Source organism: Centropristis striata, chromosome 1 (genome assembly GCF_030273125.1).
Source record: "Centropristis striata isolate RG_2023a ecotype Rhode Island chromosome 1, C.striata_1.0, whole genome shotgun sequence".
Lineage (NCBI taxonomy): Eukaryota > Metazoa > Chordata > Actinopteri > Perciformes > Serranidae > Centropristis > Centropristis striata.
The window spans coordinates 8469684-8488384 of record NC_081517.1 but is presented as its reverse complement, the minus strand read 5'-3'; the positions used below and the strand labels follow the sequence as shown (position 1 = coordinate 8488384).

At 38.7% G+C, this 18701-nt stretch overlaps 1 protein-coding gene across 1 annotated transcript in view; it reads right to left on the bottom strand.

Moving 5' to 3' along the window:
• LOC131968445 (voltage-dependent T-type calcium channel subunit alpha-1I-like) overlaps window positions 1-18701 on the bottom strand; it is a 76908-nt gene that overhangs the window by 10329 nt on the left and 47878 nt on the right. The window contains exons 19-30 of the mRNA XM_059329330.1: window positions 17846-17914; window positions 17488-17672; window positions 14581-14707; window positions 12789-12914; window positions 12609-12698; window positions 11382-11574; window positions 7366-7517; window positions 7109-7218; window positions 6202-6335; window positions 6022-6092; window positions 707-785; window positions 249-370 (exon numbers count right to left, since the gene is read on the bottom strand). Coding sequence (XP_059185313.1) covers window positions 249-370; window positions 707-785; window positions 6022-6092; window positions 6202-6335; window positions 7109-7218; window positions 7366-7517; window positions 11382-11574; window positions 12609-12698; window positions 12789-12914; window positions 14581-14707; window positions 17488-17672; window positions 17846-17914 — 1458 coding nt within the window. The remainder of the gene's footprint in view (window positions 1-248; window positions 371-706; window positions 786-6021; window positions 6093-6201; window positions 6336-7108; window positions 7219-7365; window positions 7518-11381; window positions 11575-12608; window positions 12699-12788; window positions 12915-14580; window positions 14708-17487; window positions 17673-17845; window positions 17915-18701) is intronic.

The window sequence follows — 18701 nt, the reverse complement described above, 5'->3', positions numbered from 1 at the left end:
GTGTGGATCTGAGTGTGAACAGACCTTGAGTCTGTCACAGAAGAATAATATACTCTCTTAGCCCTTTCATGTCAGCAGCTCTTAGTCTGTCATAAAAACAGTGATCTTCTCTCTGCTTAATGCAACGGCTGTCTCATAAACCGCTGCTCTGTCACACACACACATGCACAGACAAAAACATGGACTTTCTCGTCTATCCATCCTCCTCAAAACTCCCACACAGCAGAGGAGAGGAAGGGGGAAAAAACCTTCATAATCCCATTCCAGTTGTCCCCAGTAGACACCCTGAAGAGTGTGAGGAAAGCCATGCCGAAGTTGTCAAAGGTAGCGTGGCGACTAAGACCCTCACATGGGTTCTCGTCTGAACACTCTGAAAGAGGATGAAAAGAGGGAAAAGAGTATTAGAGATGGTAAGTGTGAGAGAGGAGGGCGAGGGGGGAGAAGAAAGAGCACTGTGTGTAGATTAGAGCACTGATTCTAAACTGACATAATTAATGTATGTAACAACAAAATTTATGCATGTTACGTAATCCACGGATATCTCACCAGAGTCAGCTGAGGCACACACACACACTCACACATCTGTGCATCTGCATCGATTTACATGCATGCACACACACACACATCGACGTGCTGGCTTGCACTCACACACTCAATCGCACGCGCACATGCATGCAGGTACACGCACACACACACACACACTAACCCAGTTTTCCAAAGAGCTCAACTCCCAGAGCTGCATAGATGAAGAACAGCAACATGAAGAGCAGACCCAGATTCCCCACCTAGACAGACATATTACACGCACACACAGATATATACAGTGTATGAAACACAGAAAAAAAGACATGTACAGTATACACCGAGAGAGACGCAAACATGCAAACAGAGAGAAAGAGGTTCTAGACAGAGACTGCTCAGCCTTATTGCATTGATGTTTACTAAAGCAATGCTTTTAATCTTGTTTCTTCTCTTTAGAAAAAATGATATTACCATGTATTCTTTGATTTTGATGCTTTTATTGTATCAGCATTAAGATTTTCTGTCATTGCATTTTCAGACTTAAAAAAAATTCAAAACGAATGAATGAATGATTCTTAAAAACATATTTGCAGCCATCTTGACACCTGGAGTTGAATCATATCTGATATTCTAGTTTGAGAAACAGAGATGCCCTCTTGTAGCCTGGATCCAGCCCTCATGAACCGCATACCCGCCTGTTTATTGTAATTTTCAAAGCAATTCACAAGGACTTGGCTTGCCTTCCCCCCATGGTGGGAGGTATGGAGATGTCTGATTAGATGACGGATAAATCTATTGATGAAGTGCACTCGGACGCCACTGCACAGACCTGGGTTCAATCCCCTGCAATGATCTGTCACTTCAAAGACAATTAGCATTATTCATGGGTGGGAAGGCAGTAAAGGATTATGGGTATTTTGCTGCACTGATGCATATAGACAGACATGGGATTTTGGAATTAAACATTAATATTTTAGTGAAAACTAAAATTTAGCTGCATTTCAGGAGCAGGACCACAAACAGTTTATAAATGTTTACTCGCACTGCGTACCTGCTCCCATTTATTGTGCACCACTTTCCCCCCCCCTTCCTCTCTGCTCTCTCATTTCTTGAAGGATCCCCTGAGGGTCCACTGAGCCCAGGAGCTGTGGTACATCCTTCCTGAAGTCTTCCCCCGCACCAGAGCGCATTATCCAGGTTCAGCATTCTCATTCGGCATCACTCCTTATATATTTCATATAGAGTCACACCAGCAGCTGGAGGCACTGCAGTGCTTTGAGTTCATGTTAAAGTCAATATGCTCACAAGCTCAAAGTGTTAACAATCTCAAATTTAATGTTTATCATGAACATCCTTTAGCTTGCTAAAATTTCAATATTATCATTTAAAACAAAGAACATCTGAAGCTGAGTTTTGGTTAAAAAAAATGGTCCTAAACATAGATAAACATGTATAAAAGAAGTGGACGTGACCTCCAGGTATGAAAGGTGAAGCTTATATTGAAGTACCTTAAACCTGCATTCTTTCTAATTACCAGCAGGCGGCGACTGCCAAGGTTAATAAAAGAAGTCTGTTCATATAGAAGATAATAATAGGAAAATGACTCTACTTCACTTGATTTATTGCCCCACTAACCATTTTCCTAATGAGTTTATGGTCTCAATTGCTCAAAGTCTCAATCAAAGTCTTCTTCCATACAGCACGATGTTCATTTTCTAAATTAGGGTCCCATTTAGAGAAAAATAGATGATAAGGCAGGGTATGATTTAGGACGTTGCTACCACAGTGACCTGACAATCAGGATAGAGGCATTGTGACCAGCACCTTGGACTTGTTTTTCACAGTGTTTTCAGTTCATGAAAGTTAATTATAACATTGTGGTTGACTGGAAATGTCTTGTTCAGCATTGAGTTGTAGTAAAAACACTAAGGAGTCAACTCTTTCTTTTTCCAGTAATAATATTTTGTTTTAGCTGTGACAAATTTCACATAAATACCACATTTTCACATGACTTGCAGATGAATATTGCTATCCAAGCCAGCAAGCTAGTGCTCGGTTTAGCTGATAATGTAGTGTTTCTCTGCTAACACCACTTCATACAACATGGAGCCAGGTGCAGTCAGGTATAGGTGGGCGTGCATAGTGTCCTCAGGTTCTCACAACACGTTCACACTGGCCACGAAGTACCCCAAAGTTCTCACTTTTTTTGTCTTCTGGTCTATTTTCTTTGAGTGTGACAGAGCAAATCTGCCAAGAAAACGTGATAATCTTTAATCTAAAAAACAATAAATTGCACCTTTTGCATGGAATAAGTTACAAAATGACTGGAAACAAACAGAGTTAATATCATTGAGGGCTTTTAAATCTAAACTGAGAGTACTTGAGGACAATTCTATAACATGTAAATGTTTTTCATAATCTGTTTGTAAATGTGATCATTTTAGCTTTTTTGCTTGTCCTTGGTTTGTGTTTTAACTGTGTCATTTTGTAACTGTATTTGCCGCTGCCTGTCTTGGCCAGGTCGACCCTTGAAAAAGAGGTTCTTAATCTCAATGGGATTTTCTTGGTTAAATAAAGGTTATAATAATAATAATAAAGAACATTTGATGTATGATATAAGCTCTCTGATTCTTATAAATAATAAAAAATACACCCGGTGTGGTGCTCGCCGACACTTTTTTCTGCTCCTCTCCATGAGCAGTCAGCTGCTCCTGTGTGTGTTTCTGTAGGCACACACAGAAGCAGACAGACAGACAGACAGAGACAGATGATAAAGATTAGCTCTGTCTGATTAGAAAAGAGGAGCAGGAGCAGAATTTCTTGTTGACCGACGTGGAGAAATGCGCTTGTGGTGTGAACAGCGAGGCTACTGCTCATGCGAGACTTCAGTGGCCTGGCGTGAACCTGACATCAGTGGGATCTATCCCCTCGTCCAAATATTCTGGCTGCAAAAAAAGGAACCAAGATGGCAACAGCCAAAATGCCAAACTTCTACGTCCACTTCTTTTATACAGTCTACGGTCAGAAACAGCATTGGGGTAACATGTCACCAAGTACGATTAGCAATAAATTTGCTACAAGAAGCAGAGCGATATAAGTGCGTAAGCAAAACTACAATCATCCGCTATAACGTGTAACTTTCATAGAGTGAACTATATTTAGCAAACAGACCCTACGACAGGGTTGGGCAATTAATTTTCCCAAGGGGCCACATGACCAATACCACGAAGGTTGCAGGGGCCGGACCAAAACTCTGAACTAAATTCTGCTCAATATTAATGTAATCGCTTTATAAAATACAGTAAATTATCTGGTTTTGAGCTGCAACTGATAGGAACACATGTTATGATAAGACTGTTAATGTGGAGTAAATCAAATATAGCAGTAAAAAGTAGTAAATACTCCAATCACTATATCACTAGTCCATTTATTTTAAACACAACTGTAAATGTCCTTTAGTAAGCTTCCTATTTGTGTTTTTGTATTATATAGCTTGTTTTTCATGTTGGTACATTTTCAAGGTGTTTAACAATGTTGAGGTGCTTTTATTTTGAAAAAGTGCCGTCCAGTGTGAATCGGGTGCTTTCATTTTGAAAGGTAGTGACAAGAAATAACCGGTAGAACGGTTAAATGAAAAAACGACCGGTGAATAATAACGAGTGCGTCGTAATTCATATAAAGTTGATATAAAGTATGAAAAAGGCTTCTATAGTGGCTGGCTGACAGGACACAATGTTTGTTAAAGTTTATTTTCTTCTGTCATATATATTAGTGGCTATATTTGTTGTCTTAACTATAGTAAAAGTGTTGTTAGCTAGTGCTAATGTTTGCTATTTTTTTCAAAATAAAAGCACTGCGGTTATATATATTCAGCCAGTGGGCCGCCCAATGCCCAGGTCTGCCCTACGACAATACGCAGAGACACCAGGAGTGACTCAATACGCTCACCATTGGCACCAAATGTGATCAGCCACATACAAACATTAGGTTTAGACTCATCTGCACTTTACATTGTGGCAAATAAGAAACATTTTTTGTTAGTTCTGTTCATGGGTTGCACGATCAACATATTAAATTGAAGATGTTATTCTTTCCAACTTTTCTTTTGATAACAGTTGGAAGTGACAACACACCCAAAGGCATATTTAAAAAGCATTTAAATAGGTAACTTTAAAGTACTTTATCAGTTACTTTCAATAAAGAGTAACTAAGTAAGTAACAAGTGAGTCTTAAGAGTAACTTTCCCCAACTTGGTCATAAACCAAAGTATTGGATGAATTTAACTTTTGTTCAGATGCTGGCACTAGTTGAAATTACAGGGTCGCCCATAAAGTTGTAATAATTTTGTTTTCAGACACAATCCTCTGTTAATTGTAGTTTCATTTTCATTGTGATATGTTTGGAAGAGATTGAAGATATACACTTTATCTGTCAAAAATAAATCACATTGTCACAATCATTTCATGTAAAGAGGTCAAAAAAATATTTTATTCCATCTTTATGGGCGATGTATAACGATTCATCATGAGGGGACATGTATGTTTTCTTAATTTAATTCCATGACACTCTCTCTAATAGTTGTGGACAAACCTCAAACCTCATGGTGGCGCTAGAGGAAAAGTCATTAGGCTTCATCCTCTGGGGATCAAGAATATCTGTTCAAAACTTAGATATTTCAGTCAGGATGTAGACAGACTGACCACATGAAGCCACGCAATTAAATGTGTCGAAATGCAGCTACATGTTCATCTCAGTTCACGGTTCTTGCTTGTGAATGTCTTGTTTAGACCAAAAATAGTACTGCTTCAAAAAGCACAGCATCCTGTGACAGGTGCCATTGTAGAGGACTCAAAAAACAAAAACAAAAAAAAGGGCTCATAAATCACTTTTGCTGCATCGCAAGACAATGTCATCCAGAAATGCTCTGCTTTGGCCCATCAGATATCTGCAATTATCCATACCCGCTGAAATGTTTGGCTAATTTTACTCTTTTCTCTCCGTAAGCTTCGGAGCAGAGGAGAGAAATACTGCTGCTGCGACAACTTAACAGAGTTTTACAATCCTGCCTCAAAGGAGAATAAACTGCTGTGTGGTGTCTTTGTGATGATAAGCTTTCAGACTGGACTCTCTGGTTCATTTTTTATCTTTCTCGCAGATACCCAGTAGCAAAACAATCGCACCAAAGCAGCTGTGAAGTTATGCGCCGTAAAAGCGATGATTTAAACTGGTGATTTATCAGCCACGCTGATACATTTAAGGATCAGCCATTAGCCTTTAGCTAAACACGGGGATGTCGTCATGCTTGTTTGGTGGTTATTTGGTGTCACTGAACAGTCTGCTGGGGGAATCGTGTTAGTAAATCATGTGGTGGGGGCAGTCGGTGCCAGCCCTGATGAATCACTGAATAAAAACAAGCTGTCTGCAATTCTTCAGATCTGGAAACCAGGCTCGCAGTTAAAGAGACATTTTATATTTCACAGCTTCAGTGCTGCCTCTTACCTGAGGCAGAGCTTGCATCACTGTGTCCAGCAGAGCTCTCATCCCTGTAGCCATCTTCAACAGCTTCAGCACTGAAACATCGCAACAAGTCAACCACAGAGCATCATGTTTGTGTGTTTTTTTTGTGTCACTGTTTGTGAGTGTGTGTGTGTGTGTATGTGTGTGTGTGTGTGTGTGTACCTCTTGTGATCCTCAGGACTCTCATGATGCGTATGATAGTGGGGTTGATGGGGAGGGAAGCATTTAGGTCTATTTCCTCCAGTGTGATTCCCATGATGGACAAGAGCACGATGGCAAGGTCCAACTGGTTCCATCTTAACACACACACACACACACACACACACACACACACACACAAACTGTCAGTCTCTCTCAGGATCAATGGTGGTACTCAAGTTGTACTTGTATTTTACTTGAGAATTTCTATATTAAGTAACTTTATACTTAAAATTATATAGTAATATTGTTTTTTTTACTCCACAACATTTAGCTGACAGCTTTAGTTACTTTTGAGCTCGAGATTTAACAAAAAAAAAAAACGTGATTAATTCAAAGCATATCATAAGTTAATAATAGCATATCAAGTAGTTAAAATGATCCCTGTCGTACAAAATCAAAGTGCTGCTTACATAAAGGCATCAATACAAATAATCTAATTATTGGTAATATATAAAACAATCAGTGGGTCCATTCTGCATAATGAATACTTTTACTTTTGATACTTTGAGTACATTTTGATGCTGATACCTTTTTGTACTTGAGTCAGTTTTAAATGCAGGAGTTTTACTTGTAGTGGAGTAATTCGGCAGTATGGTATTAATACTTTCACTCAAGACTCAACAATATATTTGGAATATATATTACATTCTGCATAATGAGTTCTTTTACTTTTGATAATATAAGTACATTTTGATGCTGATACTTTTGTAAATCTTGAATGCAGGACTTTTTACTTGCGGTGGAGTAATTTCACACTGTGGTATTACTACTTTTACTGATGTAAGAGACCTGAATACTTCTTCCACCACTGCTAAGGATGAAACTGTGTGTTTATCTTTTATACTAATGTATGTGACAGCTTGAATACCTCTCTTTGAAAAAGCGGCGCAGGCCAAAAGCGATGAGTTTGAGAATGGCCTCGAAGACGAAAACCACTGTGAAGACGTAATTGCAGTACTTCAGTATCTCCTCGAAGTACTGCCGGGACACACAGACAAAAAAGACACACACTTCAAAAAAAAAAAAAAAAAAACCCCACTGTGGCTGTACTGTACTGCTGCACACACACACCCCTTCATTACTATGGTTCTAGGGCAGGTGGTGGAAAGGTGTTGCCATGGTTACCCGAGGCTGGTTGTAGTGCTCCATGCTCATGGTGAGCAGGTTTGTGAAGATGATGATGGTGATGAAGAGATCCAGGTAGTGGCTGGTGCACAAGGTGTGAATGGATCGACGCAGCGGGGTGTAGTCGGCGTAATACGGCTTCTCCTGGGCCCCTGCATTTAACACACACACACACACACACACACACACGGCCATTAAAATGCTTCTGAAAGAGAAATAAGATATGGGCTATGAAGTCACTGATGAAGTGGGTGCCAAGTGGCGCACTGCTGCGTATGTGTGTGTGTGTGCATGTGTACGGACCAAAAGTGCCACCTCAGGAATTCAATCCTATCCATCACGCATACACACACACACTGCATGGCACTTCAAGGTGTCTTTGGGCAGAAACCCTCACTGTCTGCTGCCAGACAGTTAACTGACTAAGAAGAAAGCACTACTAGAGATTACACTGCAGGGAGAGAAGGACAGTAAGACAGACATGAGGTAGAGCGAGAGGGAGAGTGTGTTTCTGAGCATAATACGGCCAGAAATTATGCATGTACTCATACAGTATGTATGTGGATAAAAGAGGTTTATCATGAGTATGTACAACATTAAAGCTTTGATACATGGCCAGAAGTATGTGGACGTGCCTGGACCAGGAATATTCCTGGCTCAAATTAGACTGAGTAAGGAAACTTGTTTATTATTTCTATCTGGGGCTTATTTTCCCATATTTTAGTGTGTAATGGAGACAACAATTTTTAAATTTGATCCAGGATTGAGCAACAGCACTGCAGCCGACAGCTCTGAAAAAACATGCTGCAATGTAATCCTCCTTGGTCAATATACATCCATTTAATTTGCTTGTTTCTGCCTCTGACAGGTTGTTATTGTCAGTGTCTGACAACATAATGAAAAGAGAGGAAAAAAAGAGTTTATTTCCCATTCTCTTGATCTGGTCTGTTCGGTGTTCTGAGGAGGAGTCTAGTTATGAATTCTTGTGTGGCCTCGAAAACGGCTAAATATTCAGCGATGACATAAAGAGTCTTTTAGATAGCACTAACCTTGTGCCTGTACCTCAACACAAAAACAGTCTTCCAGGCACTAAGAACGAGACTCCTCCTTCAGGGACACTTGGTTAGACACAAAAACAAACCAAACAGTTCAAGCGAAAGGTAAAGAAATTATTTTGGCTGCAGCACTCTCGCTCAATACTGGAACAATTTTGAAAAATTGCTGTCCCCATCAGACACAAAAAACATGGGAAACTAGGTTTCAGGTTGTAAAATACTGAAAGATTCCCTTAAAGCTACAGCATACCTTGACAGTTTGGACAACAGTATGCTTCCAACAGTCCCTGTTCTGTTTCAATGTCCATAAAGAAATGTTTTTCTAAGTTGGTGTGGAAGAATTTGACTGGCCTGCACAAAGCCAATATTTTGACCCGATCCAACACCTTTGGGATGAGCTGAGAGCTGAGCCTTATCGCCCAACATCAGTGCCAGACCTCACTAATCCTGGTCCACTGGATGAATTGTGTTTGTGCTACAGCTCCATCACATTTCAAGTCTTAAAATGGTCTGTTCTTAAGTAACCTTTCCAATATTGTTTAGAGCAGTTTGACTGATTTTTTGTGCTTTAACCCTTTATCGGGCGAAGAACTGTATTTGGTAACTTCAGTGGATATTAACATGGGGTCCCCATGTCTCTCTGTTTGGTTGTAGAACCACCTGGACTTGTACGAGGAGAACTTGACTATGACGGCATATAGTATGAATAAAAATAAAAATACAAACCGGGGGGGGGAGTTGCAAATTTACTAGATTAAAGTGCCAAATCTACGCGAAAAATTGTGCAGATTTAAGAGATTTAAAGTGGCAAATCTGCTCGAAAAAAGTTGCAGATTTACGAGACAAAAGTGAAAAAAAAAAAAACTTTTTTTCTCGCAGATTCACCTCTTTTAATCTCATAAATCTGCAAAAAAAATTCGCGTAGATTTGACACCTTAATCTCGTAAACTTTTTTTCTCAAAATATTATCCCTGTCCACCGGGTCCGTATGTTTTTTTTTTTTACACATTCTGGCAGTATGTAATATCCTCCAATATTCTTTAGGGTTGAAATTTGGAATCTGCAAGTATTTCAATGAGTGTCCTATTAAGGGTTAAAAACATAACGATTACACCTTTAAATCTAATCTGTGATCGTGTTCTAAGAGAGAGTTTGTGCTTTTAAATACTACACACAGCATGCTGTTTTAAACATATTTTGTCTGTATTATATCAGCAGAAGGACAACCGTAATAGCACTTCTCCTACATCCCAGACATCAAAGTAGAGAGTGAAATAAACAAACAAGATAAACTAGTTTTGCCATATGTCTATAAAGACATTCATTAGTGTTACAATTTGATTTAGCAGATGCTTTTATCCAAAGTGAGGTACACCTGTGAGTTCATACAATACAAGCGAAGAGAAATAGTCACTAAGGAATGTATAATTAATTGTCAAATCCATGTAAATTGTCAAAAAAATATATTAGGGGTGTAAATCATGGGATTCGTCACAATACAACATTTGGTAAAAATGCAGTACAACTTTGTTTCGGTTCGATTCAAGGGCCATCGATCGATATGAGATGATTTAATATGCCCATTTAACACAAACTGTTCTAAAGTATAATATAATAACAGTACAACTAAAATAGGACTTCACAAAGTTATTTCTGAGCTCTTTCAGATATTTCAATGAAAAACAATCATTCTTTTTTAATACAAAGAATAAAAACAGACTCTCCGTTCACTATAAAGTGCCACAATGTATTTGAGTGCAAATGTTTTTCATGGGTTAACGTAAAGAAACTGTGATGATCTTTCAATTATGAACATTCCCAAGATCGGTTCTATCTGTGTGCTCAGTTTACGTCTCAAAACAACACAGGGAGACTTTCAGAATAAAACCATATATAAAAGTGTTCTTATTTTTGAAAGGAAAGCACAATTTTTAAAAATTATTAATAATAATAATAATAATAATAATAATTAAATAACAGATATACAGACTAGACATTGTTAATGTGGTAAATGACCATTAAAGCTGGAAACGTCCAATTTTCTAGTGAAACATCTATTATGTATTGTCAGCAACCATCACTCCTGTGTTAATCCACTTTTATAGTGTAGAAAGGCTCACTGATCATCAAAACACCTCCACATTATGCTAGCACAGCTGAAAACTGTCCGTGCTGATTTGAGAAGAAATAAAATCATCCTTCCTCAGACTAGTTGAGTGTCTAGAGGTAAAGTTGGAGCTTTTTACAGGTTAAAATGATTATTTCTACCCTTGTCAATGATTTTACTATAATTTCGAATAATTTTGTAAATCAATCATGACTAAAACAGTTTGTTTTCATGGAAAACAACCCAGACATTTTCTGGGTTACCCCAAACTTTTGAGCACAAGTGAACATCGACATTTGGGCATTGCATCGATGCAGTTGGATCATTTGCAGATTAATCAATATATCGACCTACGGTCATGGAAAAAAGGATTTTGGTTATTATCAAGAAAACCATGGAAACAAAGGAACAAATGGACCTTTAGTTGTACCAGGCATTAAAATGAACAAGAAATTGAAGAAAACAAGGATGGTCTAATATTTTTTCCATGACTGTATGTTTACACCCCTAGCTTTTATGAATTTCACACTGAACTTGTCCTGCAAAAATAGGCTTGAAAAGACAGCAGAGCGGATAAAAGCAGAGTGAGGAAGATTCCCAAGTCACGAGTCAAGTCGATCACGGACTGAAAGTGGACACCGGTAGTAAAGCTCGTGTTTAAATTGAAGCATCTTGTGGAAAGCCTTCCTGAGAGAGTGGCAGCTGTTATAGCAGCATATTAATGACAATGGTTTTAGAATAGAATATTTTAAACAATCACATGTGGGTGTTTAGGTGTCCACATACTTTTCGACCATGTACTTTAAGTCTCTTATTCCCTCTCCTCCCCTTCCCTTCCCATCCCGTTATCTCACTTCTCCGCCTCTTCTCCAACCGCTTCTGTCGTTTCTCCTCCCTGATCCGCGCCTCCTCCTCCTCCTGCTGCTGGCGACACTTGTGAAAGTTTTCCACCACCACGCCCACAAACATGTTGAGCACAAAGAAGCTGACGATGAGGAGGAAAGAGATGAAAAACAGCAGCATCCAAGGGTTGTTGTTTCTTATTGGCTGCAGAGAGAAGAAGGAGAGGAGGAGGAGGAGGAGGAGGAGGAGGAGAGGTAGCATGGGGACAAAAAGCAAAAAGAGAGGAGGACCAAAGAGTGATGGAGAGGGTGAGGAAGGAAGAAGAGGAGAGAGCATAAACAAGAAGACAATGTAAATCCTGAGTCAGCACTGAAACTGCTAGCACTGTCAACTCACATCTATTTATCCATCTGCCTTTTCTTTTCCCTTACACCTCCCTTCTCTCCTGAAATATTTTCCACTTTCTGCTCCAAACAAACAAGATCAGATGGTGCCTGAGACTGACACAAAACAGATCCAAAATGCAGTGAAATACAATAAACACTGAATGGTTGGTATGTCTCTTTGATATTCATTTTTTACTCTCTTCCTCTGTATGTATGTATGTGTGTGTGAGTGTGTGTGTGAGTGTATGTGTGTGTGTGAGTGTGTGTGTGTGTGTGTGTGTTCTTGTACTTCCTACATAGTGAGGACCAGAACACGTTTTTAACCAACAGAGTGGGGACATTTTTGCAAAGTGAGGATATTTTGGCCGGTCCTCTAAAAAATAAGAGTTTAAAAAATTAACTGAAACTGTATTGTGTGGTTACAAAACTAACTAAAATTAACTAAAATTATAGTGAAAATGTCCTTCGTTTTCGTCATTGTCAACTTTCTTCATACATAATGAAGATGGATAAAACAAAGGAAATGAAGGCAAAATTTACTGTGACCTCTTTTAATCTCCCACCCAACAAATACCCCATTACAAAAAACTACAACTAATAAAAACTAAACTAAAACTAAAGCATTTCAAAAACATAAATACTAAACTAAAACTGGCAAACTGACTCTAAAAACGAATTAAAACTAATTGAATTTGAAAACAAAAAATCCCAATGAAGATAAAAACTAATGAAAAATCCAAAACTATTATAACTTTTCAAGGGAATTCACTATTACAATGAGTGTCCTCACAAAGACAGAAGTACAAGAATGTGTGTGTAAGTGTGTGTGTGCGTGTGTGTGTGTGTCTTCACCTGCTGGTCCACTGCGACAGCATCCAGGCCGTCATACATGATGCTGACCCAGCCGTCTTTACACGACAGCACAAACAGTGACATCAGCGCCTGGAAGAGTGAGACACATAAATCAACGTCATGCTGTCAATCAGTTTATAAGCTCAGGTGTCAGCATGTGTACATGTGTGTGTGACTAACCTGCCCCAGGTTGTCAAAGTTGTATTTGCGCCTCACCCAGCGGTATCCGGCATCCAGACACTGGGTCTTATTGGTGATGTTGCTCACATCGCGTCCGTCACAGTAGAAGAACTTCCCTTTAAACAGCTGCATTCACAGACAGATGTGTGCACACAGATAAACACATGCAAGAACGCTGCAACCTCCAGGTAATATAAACAAAAGCTTCACAGCGCGAGATAACGTTGATGCATTACTTTACAGCAAATTACTTGGCGAGAGCGCCTACAGGCCGACTGTATGGTACAGCTAAGATCTTCAGGTACCATCTGGTCCGGTCTGCTTCACAGTCATTACACACTCCAGCAGGGAGAGTTCTCAAGATAAGCCAGAAACACAGTGGAAGTGTGTCTTTCTGAGAAATAAAGTATGCTTGTGTGTTAATATTAGCTTCAGCATCCATCAAACATAATTTCCTGTGGGAGCGTGATTTTGAATATTTGCAGGAATATTTGCAACAAGCAATACTGTAGAGAGGAGCTGACAGATGCTGTTACATCAAATGGCTCTAAGTACCAGTGAATATTAAAAAAACCTTTTTTGGCTTGTGACACCTTAAAATGTCCTTCCTTCACAGGATGTTTTTATCGATTTTGTGGCTGCAGAGATTAAACTGTAGGCTGCACAATTATTCAACATTTTATCAGAATTGTTATATCGACTAGTGTAATTTTTTCTGTGAAAATGAGAAAATGATGATACAAAATTGTATATTATTTCCATGTATTTATATTTTTATTGTCTCTTGCGTTCATTAATTTTGCACATTTATACTAGTTTTTTACTTTTACTCTATTCTAATTTATTGTATTGGTGTTGCGCTGTTGCTGGAAGTGCTTATCTATCTATATATCTATCTATCTATCTATCTATCTATCTATCTATCTATCTATCTATCTATCTATCTATCTATCTATCTATCTATCTCTCTATCTCTCTATCTATCTATCTATCTATCTATCTACAAAATTGATTATTCCCTCCATTATCATGAATCGTGACATGAATCGTATCTTGAACATTTTTCCAAATAATTCAGCTCTTGATGAAACTATCCAGTAGTTCAAAAGAAGGGCAGTTACTTGTCAAAAGCAGTAGTAAAATAAACGTATTTCATGTAACAGAACCATTTCCCCCCCATTCTCACACCTTTAATTATTTGAGATTCCTGAGATTTATCTTGCAGGGTCCCGACCGACAGATTTAGAACCAATGTTTCACAGCATGATAATCTTATTGAGCTTTTCCTTTTACATCTTGTATGTTTTATCTAAAAATTGTATTTTATCAGTATGTTTTGAAAATTAAAAACTGATAAATAATGCCTAAAATAAATAAATTACAAAGCGTACTCATTAATGAAATTAATAACATGAAAATCCAGGTGAAAATCCAATTTAAAAAAAATCTTTTTCAGCACAATCCCTCTGTAGTTGAACCATTGTATTTTTAATTACTTCCAGGGACTCTGGTGCATAATCAGCAGCTCATTTGCATTTCCTCCCAATTTTTCTCTCCACTTTTTTATTACCTGCAGCGTTTTCTGAGATGTGCCTCGTTAATTCTAAACCACTGTGATCAGTGTCTTCTTGCAGCAGAAAAGACAACAAGCTTTGGATGTTTGGGCACATAAAAACCGGGTGAAAATAAGTTTAAACTGAGCCTTTTTCAGTGCAAAAAAAAGCTCCCAAATATTGAGGCTTATCTTCAACCAACAGTGGGTGAACAGGGAATATACTGTTTAAATGTTTACCTGGACTCCCAGAATTCCAAACACAATGAAAAAAGCGCAGCAGATCAGGACGATGTTCCCAATGGGTCTGAGGGATGTGATCAGAGTCTCCACCACCAGTTTCAGACCAGGGGCACGACTTATTACCCTGCGACACACACACACACACACACACACACACACACACACAGACACAAGGTCACACACACGCTTAACAAGTACACCACATAATATTAAAGAAAAAATCTGGGCTTTTTCAACCTGGACTCTAAGCAAAATGTTGTTTTCTGTTACTTTTATTTGATCCAGTTTGTTATCATCTAACCAACCGTGTTTTTTAAGTCTTGTTCTGAAATCTCACGAGGTGACTTGTTGCCAGAAGACAATCGTGGAAACATGAGTGAAAGAGTTGGAGCAAGGAGGTCCCAGAACAGTTTGTTGCGTTCACTTTGTTTTATCTTAAGGATTTTCAATGTCACAGCTGAATAATTTAGAAGTGTCTACGACAGAGCTCCAGGCTCCTTCACCTCCTCCGTCAGACCCTTTCCAGTCCCGCACTTTTTGGTCTGCAACAAAACTTGGTTAGAATAAGCAACATGACCTCCAGCAATAACACCAAGGTAAAGAATACAGTCTTAATCTTTCAACATAACTGTAGCTTATAAAATGTGTTTGTTGTCTGCAAATGAATGTTAACATTAGCTGAAATATTGGGGCGGCTGTGGCTCAGTTGGTAGAGCGGTGGTCAATTGACCGGAAGGTCAGCCTACATGAAGTATCCTTGGGCAAGATACTGAACCCCAAATGGCTCCCAATGCTGCGTTCATCGGTGTGTGAATTAATTCCCAATGGTGGCAGGTGGCACCCTTTGGGTAGCCTCTGCCACCAGTATGAATGTGTGTGTGAATGGGTGAATGAACGCAGTCTGTAGTGAAGCGCTCTGGATAAAAGCACTATATAAGTGCAGTGCATTTACCATTTTACCATTTAAATATTACAGTGAGCTCTTTTCTTGTTGTTTGTGTGACAATAGTGTATTTGTAATCATTTGATTAGGTTAGTACAAGTTATTTGCTGCTTAAGTTCTGTCAGAGGTCCCAACCAAATCCCTGAACAGGCTTCAATACACTCAAAGCTCCACCGCCCAAGTTCTCTCCCGGTCCACATCACCCCCACCCTCATCCACCTTCACTGGCTCCTGGTTAAATCACACTTTGAATACAAACTCCTCATCCTGACCTACAAACGCACTCGCCTATCCACATCTCACCGACCTCCTCCACCCTCTGACACAAGTCTGCTCATCACCCCCTGCACCAAACAAAAGACTTTTGGGGCTTGTGCATTCAGCTCCGCAGCCCCCACCCTCTGGAACTCTCTCCCGGCCAAAACCAGTAAACGCTGCCTCCCTGGACATTTTCAAAAAACCTCTCAAGCACCATCTCTTTACAAAGGCTTTTGGACTCATTTAACCCCCTCAACCGTCATCAGTGCCCAATTGTTTTAAGTCATGCCTACTTTATTGTATTGTATTGTAAAGCATCCTTGGGTTTCTTGAAAGGCTCTATATACATTTAAGTTATTATTATTATTATTATTATTATTATTATTATTATTATTATTATTATTATTAATAATAATAATGTTACCTAACTTCATAAGTTGCAGTTATACCAAAATATTGGGGTTGCATTGTTGAAACATGAAACCAAATGTGAGCAGTCAGCTTATAACGGGCCTACCCAGACAGTGGCATGGACGTGATGCAATGTATTATTACATATACAGTCAGTATGCTACTTTATTCATTCATGAAAAGTGCGATACAATGCACAGTGGCATGTCTATGTTGAAGCAGGATGACACATAGAATTTATCACCATGACGTACATGATAACAATGTGATTTTTCACCACCGGTCCAGTGCTGAAGGTGGAATCAGGCCTTGAGATCTACAGTAGATCACTATTACACTATCAGTAGCTTTGCACCTCATCTCTGCTGCATTTTTTAAATACTGATTTTATGACATTTTTCATTTTAATTTTACGACATTTTATGTGATCCTATGCATTTTATGTATTCGTTTTACACTTTTATGAGATAATACTTGCATCATGGTTTATATACAGTTTACCTTGCAATTGGTGGAGTTGGGCTGTAAGGGTCGAAGCCAGTTTTATACTGGACACTTTCCGAGGTGAATTATTGTGGAATTAACTTTGATTAGACCAGTCAGTGAATTTGTGTTCGTCGGGACAGTTCGACTCTTCAGTCAGCGGCATCAGAGCAAAACAAGGTGTGCACACAGACCCAACACACACAATTGTAAAGTACTTATTAAGTTGCTTTGCTGCACTATTTATCATCTATATTTTTAACTTCCATTTTATAAATTGAATGTTTTTAATATGTTTTTAACATGTTCCTTTTATGTCAATTCAATGTGAAGCACTTTGTGACTGAAATGTATTTGTTGTGATGCATTTCATGTATGAAAGGTGCTTTACAAATAAAGTTTATTATTACTATTATTAGTAGGTTAATTCGCTGATTTTCGATGATGAGACTTTTGTTGGATACAGTAAATAAACTAACTGGCTTATGCAAAAGGTAAAGAAAAAACATTAGATTTGTCTTTATGATTATTCCAATTATGAAGTCACTCATTTTAAATACAATCTGAGCCTGTCAGTGAAAAACACAAGGACTTTTAGAGGACACACATTGAAGTTGCGCAATTGTACCAAAGGATTACACTGCAGCCCATTTCACATCTGCCGGCTGCAGCCGCTCTCGCTGGAACAACTTCAAAAATTAAAAAACGAGTCCCCATTGTTCACTTAGACACATAAATATGGGAAATAGAGTCCAGGTTGAAAAATACTGAAGTTTCTGTTTATTGTTATGAACATAAGAGACTCCTACCTGAGTGGTCGCAGTGTGCGGAGAAGACGAAGCACACGGAGGATACCCAGGATTCGATTTCCACCTGCTGATGCGATGGACACCAGGATGTCCACCATCGACACGAACACCAGCAAGCCGTCCAAAATATTCCAGCTGCTCTGCAGGTACACACCTTTTCCAAAGTACAGGCCCATAGCTACCACCTTAACACATGCACAGACACAGATCCAGCACAATTACTGAGATGATAAAATAATATGAGGTGTAAAATGAGTCTGAAAGCAATTCTGATCCCCACCCAGGAAGAAAATTGCCCTTTTATAAGTAAGATGAGAAAATGACTTTGGAGTGAAGTGCTCGTTCTTGTTATGGTTACCTTGATCATCATTTCACCCACGAAGATCACAGTGAAGATGTAATTGGACACACTGAGGAACACCCGCTCCTGTCACACACACACATACACACACACATACAAGTGTGAGTGTGCACAGACACACACAGAGAAGCACATTACTCAATTTAAGGGTTTCGTGTCCCAGCAGCTTTAGCTTTGATTCTAAACTCTAACTGCAATGTGTTACATAATGAGCTGAAAAAAAATACCATTACGGTTGTAGTAGAAACATAATAAATACATACTGAGAACAGCACGTGTTCGTATAATGACTCCCAAACGGCTGTTACATCAGCAACAAGCACATGCACTCCCTCTGTAATCGACAGCTTGTGTTGTGTCATTTGTGTACGTGTGTGATCCTGCACTTCTATCTCTGTGACGACTGATTGGGAGTTTTAAGCACAGTGACAGGCTAGATGATAGTGATAAGGTTAGAATCACATTTATCCTAAGGTGCGGTACACTGTAAAAAAAAATCTGTTTAATTTACGGTAAAATACCGGCAGCTTTGGTTGCCAAAACTTCACTGTAAAAAATACAGTGAGCGTATGTAAATGTAAATATCAGCAAAAACTGTAATTTATACTGAATAATCCCATTACTTTTAGGATAATTGTGTCATCATGGTATTTCTCCATTAATTTCACATCAAAATTTTATATTTTTACACTAAAACTGTGTGTTTTCTGCAGTTTATGGCAGTTGAATTTAAAGTTTTATGATATTCTTTGATTTACAGTAATTAAAAGTATTCACTACGGTGATGTACAATGTTTAATTTGACAACCTATTTCTGATGCAATTTGACAGTGTTTTACTGTAATTTCTACAA